This window comes from Calonectris borealis, chromosome W (assembly GCF_964195595.1).
Source record: "Calonectris borealis chromosome W, bCalBor7.hap1.2, whole genome shotgun sequence".
Taxonomy (NCBI): Eukaryota; Metazoa; Chordata; class Aves; order Procellariiformes; family Procellariidae; genus Calonectris; species Calonectris borealis.
Window position 1 is genome coordinate 39,155,561 of NC_134351.1, and position 22,577 is coordinate 39,178,137.

At 43.4% G+C, this 22,577-nt stretch overlaps 1 protein-coding gene across 1 annotated transcript in view; it reads right to left on the reverse strand.

Annotated features, from left to right (window-relative positions):
• LOC142074851 (soluble lamin-associated protein of 75 kDa-like) overlaps nucleotides 1-17,721 on the reverse strand; it is a 35,296-nt gene extending 17,575 nt beyond the window's left edge. The window contains exons 1-5 of the mRNA XM_075135757.1: nucleotides 17,587-17,721; nucleotides 15,998-16,097; nucleotides 14,001-14,086; nucleotides 12,437-12,608; nucleotides 8,625-8,804 (exon numbers count right to left, since the gene is read on the reverse strand). Coding sequence (XP_074991858.1) covers nucleotides 8,625-8,804; nucleotides 12,437-12,608; nucleotides 14,001-14,086; nucleotides 15,998-16,097; nucleotides 17,587-17,721 — 673 coding nt within the window. The remainder of the gene's footprint in view (nucleotides 1-8,624; nucleotides 8,805-12,436; nucleotides 12,609-14,000; nucleotides 14,087-15,997; nucleotides 16,098-17,586) is intronic.
• Nucleotides 17,722-22,577: the final 4,856 nt, after the last annotated feature.

Below are 22,577 nucleotides of genomic sequence, written 5' to 3' on the forward strand. Positions count from 1 at the left end.
GAAGTGCATACGTGGCATAATGTGAGGTATAAAAAGGCGCTTGTGCTGTATAATAAAGGGGGGGATTTTCGTCTTCATCTTCGTGCCCACTCAGACGGAGTCCGTGTCCTTATTCGTCACAGCAGAGGATGCGGAAACATGCTGGGCTCGTAACCCAGAGGTCTGGTAGCAGAGACTACAATTCTTCGAGACTGCGGTAAGCGCAGCGAGAGAAGGGGAGTGGGAAACCAGCGACTGGGAATTGTACTATTCTGTCGCTTAAATAGAATAGATAACGGTGCAGAGTGGCCAACTGCCTCCCAGAGGCTGCGCTGCTATTATGGAGAATGAGGCAGCAGCTGCGTTGCTCGTAGGACTACTCTCTAAGAGAGGGATCGAGACAACGGTGAAACAGCTTATCAAGCTAATTAAGTTAGGACAACGTTTGGGACATTTTAAAGACACTCACACGTTTTCTGTGCTTGAATGGCGGGAGCTGGGAGAACTAATGTGGCAGAAGCTTACTGAAGGTGATAAGAAATTGGAGAAGGACATTAAGTCTGTGTCAGACTTGTGGGGAGACGTACTAGACACTTTAAAAGCTATGAAAGCTGAACGGGAGGTGGCGTGTGCGGCTGTTCAGATGCTGGCTCCGGACCCCATGCCGGAACAGTCTAAGAGCATGGAATCCAAGGCGGGACCTTTCGCGCGATTTTTTGGGCTGCCTGCTGTGAAGGGTATGACGGGGTCCACCTGTAAGACTTGCCGAATTGCGCGATAAAGTTGAGCAGGACTTAAAAACGCCCGACAGTCTATGTTCGCCATCTTGCCCGACAATATCATCTGCGCCACAGCAGCCGGAAGTTGCCGGGGCTAAAGCGGAGCAGCAGTGTGAGGCGAAAGCGGAAGAGCAACCGCTGGGCATGAAGGGGGAGGAGTGGCCAGCTCCACCCACCCCCCCGATTCTAGGCGGGGAAACGTGCCGCCCTCCTCCCACCGCCCCTCCTCTCTACCCCCCCTTGCCACTCTCCAATGATTCCTCCGGTGCTGCCACACCGCCATCTAGCGGAAAAGAGAAAAATTCAACAGACAGTATTAATCAGCTGTTAAAAGAGGTTGTGCAACAACTAAAGGACTTGACTACACAGACTCAGCAAAAAGGAGAACCTTGGTCAACCGCCGGTTCGAGAGACAACTTGCCACCCTGTTTCTCCGGACCTACCGCAGCTACCCATCCCGGCCGATGGAGTGGAGTTGTTCGGGATGCTATTTTGGATAGACAGTGGGGAGTTGCATCCAACATTGGCCCCATGGCTTTTCCGGTGGTACAGCAAAACGGTCAAGGAAAATGGGAACCGCATGATTGGAAGATTCTACAACAAGCCAAAAATACTATATCGCAGTATGGTGTTAAATCGGAAGCCTCACGACAGATCGTTATTTGGATTTTCTCTGCTGATTTGATGTGTCCCCATGATTGTCAAAGTCTGATGAGGCTTCTGTTGACACCTACACAGTTTTTGTTATGGGGATCGTCATGGTCCCAGAGGGCAGTGAATGCTGCTGCCCAACATCAACAGCAAGGAGATCCATTATATGGGATCACAGCAGAAATGCTCATTGGTGGGGGACGTTATGCGGATATAAATGTTCAACTAACTTTTCCTGTCAATATGTTACAGTTATCTTCTAAGCTTGCTTTAGATGCGTTTCTTTCCTTACCAGGATCGGCAGGCCCTTCTTTCAGCTCGGTGACGCAAGGTGCAACTGAGAAGTATAGCAACTTTATTGATAGGCTTTGGGATGCAGTAATGAACCACCCAGATTTGGGAGAGAACAATAAACAACAAATGTTTAGAATTTTGGCCTTTGATAACGCCAATAAACCTACCAAGGCCATTCTAGCCAGTCTGCCCAAAGGGGCAGGAGTGGAAGAAATGCTTTCTCGGGTGGAAAGAGCAGGGGTTCAAAACCAAAATGAGTCAATGGCAGCAGTGGTGCAAAGTGCTGTCCAAGAAGTAGTGCAACCATTGGCAGCTGTTGTTAGGCAAAAACACTCTCCAGGAATAGTCCAGCCCTTTAAAGGCACCTGCTTTCCTTGTGGGGAACAGGGGCATAACAGGCGAAATTGTCGTGCTACTGTATGGTGTGATTGACTGATGTGCAAACGGTCTTAGGCGACATCCAATGGGTTCGCAATTGCGCTGGCATTACCGATGCAGACATTAAACCACTAATTGAATTACTGCGAGGCACTCAGCCTGCAGCTGAGATTCATATGATGGACAAACATCACGTAGCCTTACAGCACATTATAAACAAACTTGCTATAGCCTGGACCGCAAGAAGAATCCTTGAACTGCCACTTTCTTTGCTTATCTGTAACACCGAAGAATCACCTTTTGCTGTTATATGTCAATGGCAAAACAAGAAGGGGGAGATGAAGGGACAACAGGGAATGAACTCCGTGACTGCCATTGACAACAAGAGTAATGATAACTTGCCAAATTCCTCCCTTTTTCAAATTTTGGAATGGGTTTTCTTACGGGTACAACCACATTTCAGTATACAAACTCGTCCTGAAGCCGTAGGGGAATTAATCCGAAAAGGGAGAAGGCGAATTATAGAGCTGACAGGACAGGAACCAGCAGACATCAGTATTCCTGTTAACGCTGTAGATTTAGAATGGTGGATACGTCACATGCTGGCCATTCAAGAATCTCTGTTAGGATTTAGCGGAAAGGTGCATTCTCAGCAACCTCAAGGGAAATTGTGGCAGATTCTAAAACGAAATCAGTGGCTAGAAAAACCTAAAGTGATTGTTAGCCCGATACTCGAGGGGTTGACGGTATACACAGATGCGGGAAAACGCTCTAGACAAGCTGCATGCGTATGGTGGGAAACAGATCAATGGTGCAAAAAGATTTTGCAAGGGCAAGCTGGAGATACCTTACAGACTTTAGAATTAATGGCGGTGGTATGGGCATTAGGGAACTGGCTTGATCATCCTTTGAATGTGGTGACTGATTCTCTATATGTAGCTGGGCTTATACCAAGAATTCAAGACGCGCTGATTAGGGAAACAAATAATCCTCAGCTAGGGAAACTATTTATTCAATTAAGATCAACTATCTCTCAGCGAGCGGCTCCGTGTTGTGTTATTCATATCCGTAGCCATCAATGGGAGTTGGGTTTAGGACAAGGCAATCAGATAGCGGACAATCTTGTCAGTCCAGCGTGTCATGTACCACCTGTAGATAAATTTTTACAAGCTAGGCAGGGTCATGAAATATTTCATCAAAACTCAAAGGGTTTAAGAAGGCAATATGGGTTATCAGAAAACGAAGCTCGCTCTATCATACAGGCCTGTCCCAAGTGTGGAAATCATGGACCTGGAATAGGGCTGGGCGTTAATCCAAAAGGTCTCAAGGCTTTAGAGCTCTGGCAGACTGATGTAACTCATATCGCTGAATTTGGGCAGCTCAAATATGTACATGTCACCATAGATACCTTTTCTAAAGTAATATGGGCCACGGCTTTATCGGGTGAGAAGGCTCATCATGTGTGTAAGCACCTCCTTGCTTGCTTCACGGTGTTGGGTGTGCCAGAACAACTGAAAACAGACAATGGCCCTGCTTACACCAGTCAGAAGTTGAGAACCTTTCTGATGAGATGGGGGGTCAAGCATATTACTGGCATCCCACGCTCACCGACGGGGCAGAGCCTTGTAGAACGCACGCATCAGGTATTGAAGGACTATCTAACAAAGCAAAAGGAGGAAGAAAAGGACCCGCAAATGAGACTGCATAAAGTCCTATTTACCCTAAATTATTTGTGTCTGATGGGAGACAGAGAAGAGCCATCGATTATAATACATCACCAAAACCTTAAGTTTAACTCTCATACAACGCTTCCAAAACTAAAAGTAATGTATCGAGACCCAATCACTGGCATGTGGCTGGGCCCAGTTTCGGTAATATTTAATGGAACAGGATACATGTGTGTTTCCACAGATAAGGGACCAATATGGGTGCCTAGCCGAGCGGTGAAGCCTGCACTCTCACAAGAAGAGGTTACCTAGGCAAACAAAACAGATCAATCTGCATTTTGTTTTGTCTCTTGCTATGGCAACTGAGCCTTTCAGAACCTGTTTGGTGTGCCTGGTTTCTGGGTAGAAGAGTTTATGTGTTGCATGAACCTATCCGATCATGGTGAGTCTACACATAAACAATTACAATGGTTAAAAAACCATGTAAGCATGATACCACAAAATCATGGCATTTTAGATGAATGGCTCATGAATATTTTTAGAGAGTTGCTGCAATGGCTGATAGCTTTGTTAAAAGAAGGCTTGCGTATATTGATTATCATCTTAATATTGTGTGTATGCTTTTGTATTGCTTTTAGTTGTATAAAAAAGGCTGTATCGAAAGTAGTAAATCAGGCTTGGATTGTTCAAAAACAAAAAGGGGGAATTTGTGGAGGGATTTTTATTAAATAACGGTCATCCTATGAACATTCCAAGCACTGAGGACTTGTTAGCAATAGTATAAGGCTGCTAAAGAGCAATTGTAGTTTTAGAGTCTCTGAAGTGATAGTAGAATAGGGAAAAACAGGCTGAGGAATGTAACTATCAGTAGATTATGTAACGGAATGCAGGCGCAGGAAGCGTTCGCGTGGACACCTGCTTTTAACCAATCTGTGTATGTTAAGATTCGTGTGCTTACTGACTGTAAGCCAATAGAGGATTCGTAGGTGCGCGTGTTAGTGTGGGTGGCTTATAAAAGTAGCGCAGTATTTTGAAATAAAGGAGAATGACCATACCCACATTGGGACTCATCATTACTCCTGGAACGCGCTCCTACTCCGACCCCGGGACACTCCAACACTGATCCACACTGCACTGGAACAGGGTGAGGCACTGGAACACCTGCCATACACTGATGACATCATTGTATGGGGCAACACAGCAAAGAAGTTTTTGAGAAAGGGGAGAGAATAGTCCAAATCCTTCTGAAGGCCGGTTTTGCCATAAAACAAAGTAAGGTCAAGGGACCTGCACAGGAGATCCAGTTTTTAGGAATAAAATGGCAAGATGGACGTCGTCAGATCCCAATGGATGTGATCAACAAAATAACAGCCATGTCCCCACCAACTAGCAAAAGGGAAACACAAGCTTTCTTAGGTGTTGTGGGCTTTTGGAGAATGCATATTCCAGATTACAGCCTGATTGGAAGCCCTCTCTGTCAAGCGACCCGGAGGAAGAAAAATTTCAAATGGAGCCCTGAGCAACAACAAGCCTTTGAACAAATTAAACGGGAGATAGTTCAGGCAGTAGCCCTTGGGCCAGTCTGGGCAGGACAAGATGTGAAGAATGTGCTCTACACCGCAGCCGGGGAGAATGGCCCTACCTGGAGCCTCTGGCAGAAAGCACCAGGGGAGACTCGAGGTCGACCCTTAGGGTTCTGGAGTCGAGGATACAGAGGATCTTAGGCCTGCTACACTCCAACTGAGAAGGAGATATTGGCAGCATATGAAGGGGTTCGAGCTGCTTTGGAAGTGGTTGGTACTGAAGCACAGCTCCTCCTGGCACCCCGACTGCCGGTGCTGGGCTGGATGTTCAAAGGGAAGGTCCCCTCTACACATCATGCAACCGATGCTACATGGAGTAAGTGGGTCGCACTGATCACACAACGGGCCCAAACAGGAATCCCCAGTCACCCAGGAATCTTGGAAGTGATCACGAACTGGCCAGAAGGCAAAGATTTTGGCATATCCCCAGAGGAGGAGGGGACGCATGCTGAAGAGGCCCCACTGTATAATAAACTACCAGAAAATGAGAAGCAATATGCCCTGTTCACTGATGAGTCCTGTCACCTTGTGGGATAGCATCGGAGGTGGAAGGCTGCTGTATGGAGTCCTATATGCCAAGTCGCAGAAACTGCTGAAGGAGAAGGTGAGTCGAGCCAGTTTGCAGAGGTGAAAGCCATCCAGCTGGCCTTGGACATTGCTGAACGAGAAAAATGGCCAGTACTTTATCTCTATACTGACTCATGGATGGTGGCAAATGCCCTGTGGGGGTGGTTGCAGCAGTGGAAGCAGAACAACTGGCAGCGCAGAGGTAAACCCATCTGGGCTGCCGCATTGGGGCAAGATATTGCTGCCCGAGTAGAGAACCTGACTGTAAAAGCACGTCACGTAGATGCTCACGTACCCAAGACTCGGGCCACTGAAGAACACCAAAACAACCAGCAGGTGGACCAGGCTGCTAAGATTGAAGTGGATCAGGTGGATCTGGACTGGCAACATAAGGGTGAATTATTTATAGCTCGGTGGGCCCATGACACCTCAGGCCATTAAGGAAGAGATGCAACATATAGATGGGTCGTGATCGAGGGGTGGACTTGGCCATGGACACTATTGCACAGGTTATCCATGAATGTGAAACATACGCTGCAATCAAGCAAGCCAAGCGAGTAAAGCCTCTTTGGTATGGAGGACGATGATTGAAGTATAAATATGGGGAGGCCTGGCAGATTGATTATATCACACTCCCACAAACCCGCCACAGCAAGCGCTATGTGCTCACCATGGTGGAAGCAACCACCGGATGGCTGGAAACATATCCTGTGCCCCATGCCACTGCCCGGAACACCATCCTGGGCCTTGAAAATCAAGTCTTATGGCGACATGGCACCCCAGAAAGAATTGAGTCAGACAACGGGACTCATTTCCGAAACACCCTCATAGACACCTGGGCCAAAGAGCATGGCATTGAGTGGGTCTATCACATCCCCTATCATGCACCAGCCTCTGGGAAAATCGAATGATACAATGGACTGCTAAAGACTACGCTGAGAGCAATGGGTGGTGGGACATTCAAGCATTGGGACACACATTTAGCAAAAGCCACCTGGTTAGTCAACACTAGGGGATCTGTCACTCGAGTGGGCCCTGCCCAATAAAAACTCTTACGTACTGTAGATGGAGATAGAGTCCCTGTCGTGCATATGAGAAATATGCTGGGGAAGACAGTCTGGGTTACTCCTGCCTCTGGCAAGGGAAAACCCATCCGTGGGATTGCTTTTGCTCAAGGACCTGGGTGCACTTGGTGGGTAATGCGAAAGGATGGGGAGGTCCGGTGTGTACCTCAAGGGGATTTGATTTTGGGTGAAAATAGCCAATGAACTGAATTTTATGATGTCAGTTGTTATATGATATTGTATATCATTATTTCTATGGTTGCTATCAATGGTATAGCAGTAAAAATCACCCAGATTAACTAAGAATGAAATCCGATGAAACTAAGCAAAGTGCAACGATGATAGAACTGGACGAGCGCAGCAATAATGGAATCAGAACTGGCTTCAGGATGCAACAATCCAACACCACACATCATCTCTCCTGCCCTGAAAGACTGTTATGACAGATGGAGCCCAAAGTCATGGACTAAATGAACTCAATGGACATTTTAGAGGGATGGCGCATAGACTAAGGGAATGATATCTGTGTGTGTATATGTATATATATAAAGACAAGAACGTTGGTGGTGGAATGTATTAGAAAATGTGAAACCTAAGCATGACGTAAATGGTATAGAATAAGGGGTGGATACTGTCCTGGTTTCGGCTGGGATAGGGTTAAATTTCTTCCTAGTGCTGATTTTTGGATTTAGTATGAGAAGAATGTTGATAACACATTGATGTTTTCAGTTGTTGCTAAGTACCCTGCTAGCCAAGGACATTCATCTTAAAAAAACCAAAACAAGCCTTGGGAGGGAGCACAGCCAGGACAGCTAGCCCAGCTGGCCAACGGGGTATTCCATACCATGTGACGTCATGCTCAGTATATGAATGGTAGGCGTGTTCCAGGAAGTAGCGATCACTACTTGGTTATCGGTCAGCGCGGGTGGTGAGCAATTGCATTGTGCATCACTCATTTTGTATATTCTATCATCATTATTATTATTTTCCCTTTTCTGTTCTATTAAACTGTCTTTATCTCAACCCACGAGTTTTTCTCACTCCTACCCTTCTGATTCTCTCCCTGTCCCACTGTGGTGGGGAGGGAGTGAGCGAGCGGCTGCGTGGTATTTGGCTGCCTGCCAGGTTAAACCACAACAGTGTGTCATTTCCTAGGTGACATAACCCTCTTGGGTTAATGGAAGAGCCATAAGTGTTTTCCTTGCACATTAGAACTGTGCTTTCTTATACCAAGTGAAAACATAGCCTAGTATGTCGACTTGACCAGAAGTTCTGAGGAAGCATGAATTAAATGACCTTGTGAGGCTTAGGAGTGAGCAAGAAAAAGGTGCTACAAAGAAGATATACGTTAGGAGATTATACACAGAAACACCTCAGCCCACTCCGGAGGCTTGGAGGAGGGGGGAAATATAGTGGTAAACTGCACAGTAGCAGAAAGCCAATAGAGATTCAGTAATCTAACCTCACACAGGGGATTAAAATCTAATCAGGAAATACTTCAGCATCTTCAACAAATCAGGATTTTTAACCTTCACTAAAGAGCAGGACATTTAATACAAAAACTGATGATGCAGCCACAAACATGGAGCTTGAACAACAGCACTCATTTGGACATGTAAAGAAAGCACAAAGATGATCAGAAGAATAAATCAAAGAGCTTGCCTATGTACATGAAGGATGACAGTGGGTATCGTAGGCCAAGAGTGTCTTCAGTAAAGGAATCCACAAAGTCTTCCAACATGATTAGCCCAAAGTCTTTCCCACGATGTTTCTTTCTTACAAACATTGTGTCTAGCACTGGCAGCTGATAACTCTGAGTAAGTGAAGAGCTACAAATACTTCCTGAAATAATAGGGGGGGAATCCATCAGTACTTCAGCACTGACATGTTGCCGCATGAATTTTAGCATATTCAAATAAAGACCTTTATAATTTATAAAAATTATATCAAACTATATAATAAGTCATATAAATATATAAAGTTATATTAAAGTTATAAAAATAATTTATAATATTCATTAAAAATAAATAATTGCTATCAGACATTTATTGGCTCTTTGGGCAGGCTTCATAATGTTGCCAAGATATATCATAGATTAATATATTAGAAAGAGTCTGCTAAAGCAGTCCAGTAGTACCAGAAAAGAATAGCAGAGAGAGAGAGGAAAGGTTCATTTTGAAATCTCACTATACAGTTCCATAGGAAAACCATACTAAAAATGAAGTTGATAAAGGGAGGAGAGAAAAGGAGACAATAAAATTCTTGAATAGCACTTTTATGTAGGTTATATAACTCCTCAGGACAAATATGAAGACTACAATTCAGCTCTTGTTTAAGGACTGAAACAATAATTCCAATTTTTTAAATGAAACCACAAAAAAATTCTAGGATGCTTTACATTGAAATTCTCCCATAAATAATACATTATCCATAATTAAATGAAGATGAAACAGACTGTCACAACACATATGTACTTCAGCATCAGAGGATTCAAAGGGTAGCTATGGACTCAGTGGTGACAAAGTGATGCCATAAAATGGCATTAAGATAGCATGTCAACTATCCAATCCATTTTCAGGCCCTCATTTTGCCAGTCAGTGTGAATAATATAAAAAAAAAAAAAAAAAAAAAAAAAAAGCCCTTTCCTCTAACGAGGCCAAAGAGAAGCATACAGTTGTCTATACAACATAGTTTGTCTTCACAACCTTGTACTTTTGAGACTAATGAACATACTTATATTCATTTTTCAAGCAAGGAAAATGTGGGCATAGAGGTTACTTTACTTGGGTGCCCTTTGGGATACCAGTCAAGCTCCACCGCTCTTTCCTAACCATCTGTATCCAGAGCTGTCTTTCTTCACATGGGCTACTCATTTGAAGAATACATCCCACAATCAAATATGGGTGAAATATTGATAATGCCTTCAGTGTTTGCTGACTTGGGACAAGTAAATTTGAGAGAGCATCATGAAAACTATAACAAATGAGCATGAGTATAGCAAAACTTCAGTGCCACATAAACAAGCATCCCCATTCTAGACTAAAAATAGAACCACTGCTCTAATTTCCAGCTTCATAAGGCCACAACAAACACCATTGCAATGCAAATAATACTTGACCTCGCTGCTGGGGAAGGTTATGGAGCAGATCATCTTGAGTGCCACCACGCGGCACGTACAGGACAACCAGGTGATCAGGCCCAGTCAGCATGGGTTTATGAAAGGCAGGTCCTGCTTGACTAACCTGATCTCCTTCCATGACAAGATGACCCACTTAGTGGATGAGGGAAAGGCTGTGGATGTTGTTTACCTGGACTTTAGTAAAGCCTTTGACACCGTTTCCCACAGCATTCTCCTGGAGAAACTGGCTGCTGGTGGCTTGGACAGGCGTACTCTTCGCTGGGTAAAAAACTGGCTGGATGGCCGGGCCCAAAGAGTTGTGGTGAATGGAGTTAAATCCAGTTGGCGACCGATCACAAGCGGTGTTCCCCAGGGCTCAGTATTGGGGCCAGTTCTATTTAATATCTTTATCAATGATCTGGATGAGGGGATCAAATTGGGCGGGAATGTTGATCTGCTTGAGGATAGGAAGGCTCTACAGAGGGATCTGGACAGGCTGGATCAATGGGCCGAGGCCAATTGTGTGAGATTCAACAAGGCTAAGTGCCGGGTCCTGCACTTGGGTCACAACAACCCCATGCAACGCTACAGGCTTGGGGAAGAGTGGCTGGAAAGCTGCCTGTTGGAAAAGGACCTGGGGGTGCTGGTTGACAGCCGGCTGAACATGAGCCAGCAGTGTGCCCAGGTGGCCAAGAAGGCCAATAGCATCCTGGCCTGTATCAGAAATAGTGTGGTCAGCAGGACTAGGGGAGTGATTGTCCCCCTGTACTCGGCACTGGTGAGGCCGCACCTCGAATACTGTGTTCCGTTTTGGGCCCCTCACTACAAGAAGGACATGGAGGTGCTGGAGTGTGTCCAAAGAAGAGCAATGAAGCTGGTGAAGGGTCTAGAGAACAAGTCTTATGAGGAGCGGCTGAGGGAACTGGGGTTGTTTAGCCTGGAGAAAAGGAGGCTGAGGGGAGACCTTATCGCTCTCTACAACTACCTGAAAGGAGCTCGTAGCGAGGTGGGTGTTGGTCTCTTCTGCCAAGTAACAAGTGATAGGATGAGAGGAAATGGCCTCAAGCTGGGCCAGGGGAGGTTTAGATTGGATATTAGGAAAAATTTCTTCACCGAAAGGGTTGTCAAGCATTGGAACAGGCTGCCCAGGGAAGTGGTTGAGTCACCATCCCTGAAGGTATTTAAAAGACTTTGTAGATGTGGCACTTAGGGACATGATTTAGTGGTGGAATTGGCAGCATTAGGTTTATGGTTGGGCTCGATGATCTTAAAGGTCTTTTCCAACCTAACTGATTCTATGATTCTATGATTGTGACACCATGCTACAGTATTTTTTTACATTAAAAATAATACTGAGAATTATACAAATTATGCAATGCATCATTTCTTTAAAAAAAAAATCCACAAAAAGATAACAAAGACAATCAGAACAAATTAGCTGGTTGCTTTCCTATCTTGATTGCCAGACCACAATAGGTCAGTGATCCAGACAGTTTACTACTGTATTTTTAACAGTTTGCAAAGGCATATATGTATGTCAGATGGGGGAAGTCTCCAGCGAGCCTCCAGTACCATCATTAATCCTGAATTCATTAACCCCCTCGAGAGATAAAACAAAAATTACAGATCCAGAAGTTGATATTCTACAAAGTGCTATCAACGCGCTAAATAGCCTACTCAAATACCAAATTTTATTCAGCAAAAATTGAAAAACACAGTTAAGTCCAAAATAACTAAAGGGAAATTATAATGTTTTAGAAAAACAACAGAAAAACTGTACCATTAATGACATAAACCTGCTAGCTAAACTGTAATCTCTGAGGGAATGCATGTGTGGAAGGAAAGGGAATCTCTTTTTGTTACCACCAAGTATAGCTGAATCTTGTGCCTGTGAGCAAAGTTTCTATGTTGTAATGCTATAAAATGTTTAAGTGATAATGACATATGATTCTACAATCATTTCAGATAAACAGGAGCTCTGCATTCTGGAGCTAGGTCAAAAAAACAAAAATAAAAACAAAAACAAAAAACAAGCATAGCCCAATCTAACAGTAAACAATTGTTCTACAGAAAAAAAAAGAAGAAAAAAAAAGCTTTCAAGTATACCACATTTCTACAATTTTAAATCTATTTTGTAGAATATGAAGAAATCTAAAAACTTTCTTAGATTACTAAAGGACATAAGCATTTAAGCCAGAAATTTTAACTGCAATCTGACGACTTATGAATTCAAAAAAACCCACCAATTCACTAGGCTTGCAAGGCTTGTAAAGTCTACTAAACAATATTCTTCAAATAAGCTCCCTATCTCCCCCCTTCTACCCTCCTCAAATCCCACAATACACAAGTGTTTTACCTGTAGGTTTAACAGAATAAAACCCAATAGCCACTCCTTTTTTCCACATGATCTTGGCATAGTCGTTGCTACCATGACAGAGAAACGGGACCTCATTTCTTTCTATTTCTTGTTTCCGATAGATAATTCGATTCAGAACATAGAGAACCACCCTCTCTCCAACAGACTTCACCTAAGGAAACACAGAAAAACATTTTAGAAGAGTGGTCAGTTTAGTTGATACACATCAGGGACCTTATTTTTCAAAGTCGTCAGCTAACACAGCTGCAGACGGAGTCAAGAGGAGCTGTAAGTGCTAAAGCAGGATGAAGCTCTGGGGTTTGTTTGAGGCCTAGGAGATGCTCTGAAGCCATAGCAATAGGTTAAGTATAAAGCACTACCATAGACAGAGGATATTTCACGACTTCAATGTCACTCCCAATCCAACGGGTAAAAGCTGAGAGAAGTGCTGGGAGTGGGGTAGTGGGGGGAATGTTTTGATTTTAACTCAAAACTATTTTTTGATTTAAGAAACATTCACCACATACAATAGCACTATGCCAGCCTCAGATTTCTCAGGCTAGCAGGTAATTGGAGTCCTACAAAGAAGAAATTATCAGCCTCATGGGGTAGCAGGACTTGGCACACACAATCACTGCTGATAGAGTGGCAAGACAACAGGACATGATGCAGTGGAAGAACTAGTTACAACAGTTTCTTTGGCATGAAACAAGGAATTCAATATCCTTTTCTCTGTTCTGCAGGGTTCCTTTTACATATGAAATTTAAGTTCACCACTATCCTACCCACTGTGAAGGAAGAATGGAGAAACCATGTTCCCTTCCCAATGCCCAAAGTCTCAGCTACCCTACCTGTAAAAGATTCAGCTTTCCTGATTTACTCACCATCCTACCATTATGAAGCACACGGAAAACAAGGCTACATGCCAAATTCTCTAGAGTAAATTTAATACAAATATCAAAGATGAGTGCCCAGATATGAATTACAGTCCTGGAAAAATACAGGTTTCCAGTTTTGGAAGAAACCAAAACTCCATACTACATAGGTGTCAGTAATGGTAACACAGCTCAATGATGAGCAATAAAGCAGATACCAGGCAACTTACTTTCCCAAACCTCATGTATCGCCACTGCAGGCCACCAGCTCCAACTTGCCTCTATCAAACAGGTTCCTTTCAATATTTTTAGCTTACTAGTCTCTTGATAAGAACGATAGGTACTGCTATGATAGAATGCACCACTCTACTAAGACATTTCAATACAATCAGACATACTATGTTCTAAAGAGTAAGGAAAAAACTCTTCTTAACATCATTAACATCTAAATAGCTTGCATATGAAGCTACTGTACAAGAGTCCCTCTTTCTCTAGACAATATCCTCACAACCCTTCCCCCTAGTACCTATTTCCTCTATTCCCATTGACCTTGCTTTTGACATGAGACAGCTAACTCATTTCTGAATGAAATGAAAACATGTAACATCTCACACACTAGCTATTTGCGATTACTTGCCATTATCTTGAAGGATAAGAATAATTGCTAGGTGAATGTTGGAGCACTTTACCTGCTGAAGCCCCTCTCTAGAAGGGACAGATGTTCTCACAATGTCATCAATTGACCACCACTGCTCAGCAAGATACAGGGCTACAGCTTGAAACAAACAAGGGGAAATAACAAGTTAGTGATTCTTACCATTCCAAAAAGTAACATATTCATTAAAGCTGCTAAACAATTAGGAATAACACTGTAGTAACCAAGTTAGGCATCTTCTAGTTGGCACTATATTAATGCAGCTCTTACTACCTTAGCACAACATATGTGGTGCTATACACACCACACCCCCCATATGCAACGCTGTATTGGGTTTGTGTGGCAAGGTTTTGGTAGCAGGGGGTTATAGGGATGGCTTCTGTGAGAAGCTGCTAGAAGCTTCCCCCATGTCTGAAAGAGCCAATGCCAGACAGCTCCAAGACGGACCGGATGCTGGCCAAAGCTGAGCCAATCAGAGACGGTGGTAGCGCCTCTGTGATAACATATTTAAGAAGGGGAAAAAACTGCTGCGCAACAGCAGCCGGGAGAGAAAGGAGTGAGGATATGTGAGAGAAACAACTCTGCAGACACCAAGGTCAGTGAAGAAGGAGGGGGAGGAGGTGCTCCAGGCGCCGGAACAGAGATTCCCTTGCAGCCCATGGAGGTCCACAGTGGAGCAGATATCCACCTGCAGCCCATGGAGGACCCCACGCCGGAGCAGGTGGATGTGCCCTGAAGGAGGCTGTGACCCCGTGGGAAGCCCGCACTGGAGCAGGCTCCTGGCAGGACCTGTGACCCCGTGGAGAGAGGAGCCCATGCTGGAGCAGGTTTGCTGGCAGGACTTGTGACCCCGTGGGGGACCCACGCTGGAGCAGTCTGTTCCTGAAGGACTGCACCCCATGGAAGGGACCCACGCTGGAGCAGTTCGTGAAGAACTGCAGCCTGTGGGAAGGACCCACATTGGAGAAGTTCGTGGAGGACTGTCTTCCGTGGGAGGGACCCCACGCTGGAGCAGGGGAAGAGCGTGAGGAGGAAGGGAGCAGCAGAGACAATGTGTGATGAACTGACCGCAACCCCTATTCCCCATCCCCCCGTGCCACTCAGGGGGAGGAGGCAGAGAAATTGGGAGTGAAGTTGAGCCTGGGAAGAAGGGAGGGCTGTGGTTCAACCCACCACAAACGCTCCCTGGTCCAAAACTTGTTTGAAAACTGAGAACAATAAAACTAAATGCAGATTTTGTGCAGCATGACATACAGGAACTGTGTCACTGTGCTCTAACACCTCCTTCCACTAAAAACTCGGCCTGCCAAGAAGAGTCTCATTCATACATGTATTTTAGTTTTGGGTTGTTAATGGATATTGATATTGAAACTGTGCAAGTTTTAGGGAGCCAGATGAATGTAAAAAGGCTGATGGCCATGTGATTAGCAATCAGGAAGAGTTTGATCCACGGGCATTTGTGGCAAACTTAGCAATCATATACATGGCATTACATGGAAAGAGAAGGAAACATGAAGGACTGGAAAGGAAGGGAGAAAGGGAGGAAAAAAACCCAAAAAACCCAGTGAGATGTCACCTTGGCCAGAGCTATGTTAGGACCTGAAGGTAAAGACAAATTTACACTTGATGCTGATCAATCACTGCTAATAAAGATCATCTAAATTCATGGGCAAATAAATAGATTCTAGGAATCCTCAATAAATTCCTTTTGGAGAGGTGAGGTGTACATAAAATGATCAAGAGACTCATGTTATACTTGGATTCAGATGAGCACCATGTTATTTTGCTACATATCTTCTGAATTCAGTGGGTCCAGTTCTACTCTGATTAGCGAGCAAAGTTTTATCACTTGTGTATATGAATCCACAACAAGAAGAATAGTATGAGAACAAGAAGGCAGAGAACAACAAATGCAAAAGTGGCAAAGTTATGAGCTACACTAGCATGGAATGAGCAAGGGCCTGGTTACATGTATTTGTCACAGAAAAAGAAACAGCAACACACACAGAGATTAGAATCTTAAAATGAAACCTGTGAGCGAGTCCTCTGGTGCAAACAAAGCAAGAACTTTGTGTGTCTGCTCTCCGCCATAAAGAGGAACGAAGCCCACAGTTGACAAGCTAATAGGAATCTGAAACAAGAATGTACAACACTTCAATAGACTCTTGCTAATACAACATTAGTAAAATATACAGAGAACGTTTAGCAGAGTAAGCAAGATGAATGTTGAAAACCGAGTGCTTAACAGTTAACTGTAAAAGACAAGTATCAGACCTTGGCCCTTACTTTAGATGTTTTCTTCCTAAAGACAGACTACATTATAGAGAGGTCTGACTCTCAAGCTCTGGCAGATTTAGCTACAGCAATTTATACTGTTACAGCTCTGCTGTCAGCAGTTTGCATTTATGTGCACAACTGAAATAAGGTGTGCAAGGAGCCAGCAGTATGATCACTTCAACTGCCCCAGCTACGCAAGCTGTCAAAGCTGACAGAAGAATGAGGCAGGCAGGCAGGCACAGAAACAAACTGGCACAGCGAAATTGCTGTTTGTTAACATGAGCCCTAACATGCCAAGCTGGGAAGGTTGGATTCAAAAGGGTTTTCTTCCCTTAAATTGCACACAATTTAGGAATTCCAAATTTGTCTGCTTGACTTTTCCTCAGGAACAACGTGAGAAGGGTCAAATCAATCCACCTTTCAGGAGTTGAGGACCTTTGTGAAAATGCATTTTGATATTTAAATTTGCACGTTTTCAATATTTAATTAATGCATAAAAACTAGACAGGCATTAATGGTGTGGTAAATAGACTTGCTTACCCAATTTAAGAAGATTATGATATGCTATGCCACAAACAATGATGTTAATACAGACAAATATTTAGGTATACAGCACCTGCAGAAATGTAGGAAAGTACTCAAGACTCTGCTTCTGCCAAGGAATCTGCAGCACTGACCTTTTGTTCCCACAGAGAATCCTCTCAGCTCACTTATTTTCATTAAAGTTACACACCATTGCTTTTATTGTTACTAATTCTATTAGAAATGCTCATCTAGACAGAATCAACATTGACTAACTTATCACTCAAGGGATAAGTGTTTAAAACATGAAGTGTCACAGCCAGCCTCTACTAGAACTCCCAACAACAGCAGGGAATATTTCAGATGAAAAGAATCACTTCTAAAATTAGTGAAACTTGCTGATCAAGAATTGAACCCAACCATGAAGATCATTGAAGGACTGAGATACAAAGAAAGCCAGTTAGCTTCAGTAAATCATGAACCCCTTAGTTATGATGATAGATTTTTGTGACTATGTGAGTTAGTGTTTTTAGGAAAGAGTTTGACTCATCAGTTGAGATTTTAAGTTGTTTTTTTTTTAAATTACTTAATGCATACAGATCTATTGCCTAGAAGCAGCAAATAGTCACTGACGCCCAAATTTAAACCCAATTACAGAATGAAAAAAAAATAGAGCTTAACACACAAACAGGAATTTGGAAAATATAAAAGCTTTGCTAAAATAATTATGTAATTCAATAGTTATGGACTGGATATTTTAAATATTTTAAATCTACAAGTATATCAAGAAAACTGGGACTAAGGTATTTGCTGGTTCTTACTTTGCCGTGGTCTGGCAGGGACAAGAATTCAGGACAATTTGGATCCCCACACCGAAGGTCAGACAAGTAGTCCTCTGCAGAGCTCTCCAAGTCCTCATGACTGTAGCTGTTCAACATATCCACAGGGAATGCCATCATCTTGAGAAATAAGCAACATTATTACTGCAGGTAGTTTGAGAGATATGATGCACAGTTTATCACATATTCCTACTAAACATGTAACTAAGACTGTTGAACACCCCCTTCTGCTGCTCTCTAGAGCCCTCTACGTCCAAGCCAGAAAGGAGAAATGCTCCAGGCATTTAATTGGGATGGTGCCTATTAACACCCACTCTGTAAAATGATACATGAACCCAATCTGTGTTTATAAGCAGAAAAGGAAGGGTTTAGCCCATAGATCCCCCTAGACCCAAACGTGGCAGATTTCCAACTCGCAACCCCCCTGTTTGCAGCACGTTTACAACAGACCACACGCTGCCTTGAGGTGGCAGGCTCAGTTATCTCCCTCCCAGCTGATGTTTTTGAAGCCACAGATTAAGCAAATAAAAAGTAAACAGCCCAAAAGATAACAACAGGAAGGAGGAGTTCATTTATTTTGGAGACTTTGCATTGAAATCCATCTCTGAAGAAACAGAAGCGTTGTTCAGAACTTCTCTCTACAACTGGCCAGTTAAGTGTGCCTACCAGCTGGTTCTTTCCAAAAGCATTTCAACTGTGAACAGAAGATGCTACAAGCTCGTTAAAAACAAGAGCCCACAACGGACTAAAGAGACACTTTAAGGAGGTGACAAGACAAAAATTAAGCACTGAAGACCAACCATAGTGGCAACAGCTCCTTGAAAGCTCTTTGATTCAAATTCTCCTTGTCAAAGCAGTGTCAAGTTAAGATGAACAAGAACTCCTGGAATCCACTGAGTGCTCTTCAGCTAAGGCTCTTCCAGGTTTATAGAACTATACACAGATACAGACCCCTCAGCCCCTTTCAAGCTACAGCCCAAACTCTCATAAGCATGAGCTACTCATAAGCATGAGCTACCACAAGTTCATGAGTTCAATCTGTTCTGGAGGAATACTGGGATCTCTTTAGGTTGGAAAAGTCCCATTCTGATCTACAGCAGAGCATAAGAGAGTAGTCTAACAGTTCAAAATGCAAGCATCTTCATCTTCTTCACTCATTTTGTATATTCTATCATTATTTATTATTATTATTATTTTCCCTTTTCTGTTCTATTAAACTGTCTTTATCTCAATCCACGAGTTTTTCTCACTCTTACCCTTCCGATTCTCTCCCCGTCCCACTGGGGGGGCGGGGGGAGTGAGCGAGCGGCTGCGTGGTATTTGGCAATGAGTGATTGCACAACGCAATTACTCACCACCCACGCTGACCGATAACCAAGTAGCGATCGCTACTTCCTGGATCATGCCTACTGTTCATATACTAAGCGTGACGTCACATGGTATGGAATACCCCATTAGCCAGCTGGGCTGGCTGTCCTGATTATGTTCCCTCCCATCTTGTGTACCTAGCTGAGTCAGTAGGCATGGGAGCTGTACTTGGACTAGGAGGGCACTTAGCAACAACTGAAAACATCAGTGTGTTATCAACATTCTCCTCACACTAAATCCAAAACACAGCACTAGGAAGAAATTTAACTCTATCCCAGCCGAAACCAGGACACTGTCATATACACAAAACATTTTCATCGCTTTTGTTTCTTCTTTATTCAACATCAAATACTTTAAATGGGAGGGTGGGGGGTGTGTTTTTAGATGTATTGTGCGTTTGACCTTTTTCCTTGTTCTATCCAAATACAGTCTGAAGCAAATAAGTAAAAAAGTTGTTTATCCTTTTCTAATATAAAAATAAGTAAATTTTAAACTTATGCTAAGATAATTAATCATTTCAATACTTATAGAGAGTACCTATCTGGTTTATTATGAGTCTTGTAGTTTGAAATACATAGAGAAAACCTGTCCCATAATTAACAATTTAAATAACTATTGTAAAAAAACTTTTATGTTTTATAAATATCCCCATCTCTTTTAAAACTATTTATTTTAATTTGTATTGTAATGTATGTAGACTGAGGGAAGAGGAAGACATTTTAGAAAAGGGAAGTTGTTTTTTAAACAATACATTATATATTAGGATTTCTTGAAAACCGTACAGGCTTGAAGAAGCAACAGTAATACAGTATTTGATCTGCCACATTTAATAGACAACTGAAACCCCCCCACACTCAAATAACTACATATTTAAGGGTAGGTTTTCTTGAGGGTTAATTCAAAAAGCTTGGTTTTGTGTATTCCTAAGTAGGCTTCAAACCATTATCTGCACCATACCACTAAGACATATAAATACTATTTCCTGCAGCGTGGCTTTTGCCAACTCAGATAAATTTGCTCTGGTTTAGGGTTTTGTTATTTCCTAAAAGGAAAAAGAAGCCTTTTTTTTTTTTTTTTAATAGGAATATAAACCCCAAAATAACATCTACTCATACCCTATAAAATCCCAAATAGAAAGTTCTTAAGGAAACACAGGACAGTGGTCTAGAAATTGTTGTCAACATCCACCAAGAGCTCTGGATTAATATGCCAACCACATTATCCATAATCTGCTTGAAGCAGCTTAGGCAGCTCTGGTTTTCTATCAGAGACACAAATCAAAGCTGTTGGTTAGAATGCAAATAAACAAACAAAAATAATCAATCCTTTCCATTTATTAGTTAGCCACCACAATTTATTTTCATTTACTTGTATAACACAGAATTATGAAATCTACATAAAGGATCCAACTCTCCAGTCCTGGTATAAAACACAACTTCAGTGGAGATCAGCAAGAATTATGGTTGAAAAGTCTATGCGACTAGGTTCAACCACTCTCTTGTGGAATGAAACATGAACAAGGAAAGTAGTCGTCTAACATATTAAAAAAAAAAAGTATTTGCATATGATTTCTTTTCAATTTAAAAAACAAAAAAACACCACCAAAGTTTAAATAAAGTATATTAATTTCATTAAAACAAAATACAGTCTTTAAAAAGCATTTAAAAGTTCATTTCTACAGTGTATTTGGTTTACGTGGCAAGATTTTGGTAGCGGGGGGGTACAGCGGTAGCTTCTCCGAGAAGTTGCTAGAAGCTTCCCCCATGTCCGATAAAGCCAACACCAGCCTGCTCCAAGACGGACCTGACGCTGGCCAAAGCTGAGCCAATCAGCAACGGTGGTAGCACCTCTGTGATAGCATATTTAAGAAGGGGAAAAAAAACCTGCAGGCAGAACAGCAGCTGGAGAGAGGAGTGAGAATATATGAGAGAAACAACTATGCAGACACCAAGGTCAGTGAAGAAGGAGGGGGAGGAGGTGTTCCAGGTGCCAGAGCAGAGATTCCCCTGCAGCCCGTGGTGAAGACCATGGTGAGGCAGGTTGTCCCCCTGCAGCCCATGGAGGTCCACAGTGGAGGAGGTGTTCCAGGTGCCAGAGCAGAGATTCCCCTGCAGCCCGTGGTGAAGACCATGGTGAGGCAGGTTGTCCCCCTGCAGCCCATGGAGGTCCACAGTGGAGCAGATATCCACCTGCAGCCTGTGGAGGACCCCACGCCGGAGCAGGTGGAGGCGCCTGAAGGAGGCTGTGACCCCGTGGAGAGCCCACACTGGAGCAGGCTCCTGGCAGGACCTGTGACCCCGTGGAGAGAGGAGCCCACGCAGGAGCAGGTATGCTGGCAGGACTTGTGACCCCGTGGAAGGGAACCAAGCTAGAGCAGTTCGTGAAGAACTGTAGCCCGTGGGAAGGACTCACGTTGGAGCAGTTCATGGAGGACTGTCTCCCGTGGGAGGGACACCACGCTGGAGCAGGGGAAGAGTGTGAGGAGTCCTCCCTCTGAGGAGGAAGGAGCAGCAGAGACAATGTGTGATGAACTGACTGCAGCCCCCATTCCCCATCCCCCTGCGCTGCTCATGGGAAGGAGGTAGAGAAAATCAGGAGCAAAGTTGAGCCCAGGAAGAAGGGAGGGGTGCAGGGAAGGTGTTTAAAGATTTGGTTTTATTTCTCATTACCCTACTCTGATTTGATTGGCAATAAATTAAATTAATTTCCCCAAGTCAAGTCTGTTTTGCCCGTGATGGTAATTGCTGAGTGATCTCCCTGCCCTTATCCTAACCAATGAGCCTTTCGTTATATTTTCTCTCCCCCGTCCAGCTGAGGAGGGGGAGCGATAGAGCAGCTTGGTGGGCACCTGGAATCCAGCCAGGGTTAACCCACCACAGTCCTTTTTGGCGCCCAAAGTGGTACTTCCAAAAGACTAAACCGTGGCCAAAATGAACTAAAACAAAACTAGATACTCTTATTAAGAGTATAAGCAACAACATCAAAGAGTGCTTTTAATTAAATAGCAGTTAAACTTTCAGAAAACATGATCTCTTAAAAACTACAAAATTCTATGGCTTTAATGAAAAAAGGACAGAAATCTTACCCGTTATGAAAACTGAGGTGGCAGAGTAGTATTAGGAAAATATAGAAACATACAATCATAATCATAAAATCATTTAGGTTGGAAAAAACATTTAAGCTCATCGAGTCCAACCATAAACCTAACACTGCCAAGTCCACCACTAAACCATGTCCCTAAGTGCCACATCTACAAAGTCTTTTAAATACCTCCAGGGATGGTGACTCCACCACTTCCCTGGGCAGCCTGTTCCAAGGCTTGACAACCCTTTCGGTGAAGAAATTTTTCCTAATATCCAGTCTAAACCTCCCCTGGCCCAACTTGAGGCCATTTCCTCTCGTCCTATCACTTGTTACTTGGCAGAAGAGACCAACACCCACCTCGCTACAACCTCCTTTCAGGTAGTTGTAGAGAGCGATAAGGTCTCCCCTCAGCCTCCTTTTCTCCAGACTAAACAGTCCCAGTTCCCTCAGCCACTCCTCATAAGACTTGTTCTCCAGACCCTTCACCAGCTTCGTTGCCCTTGTTTGGACACGGTCCAGCA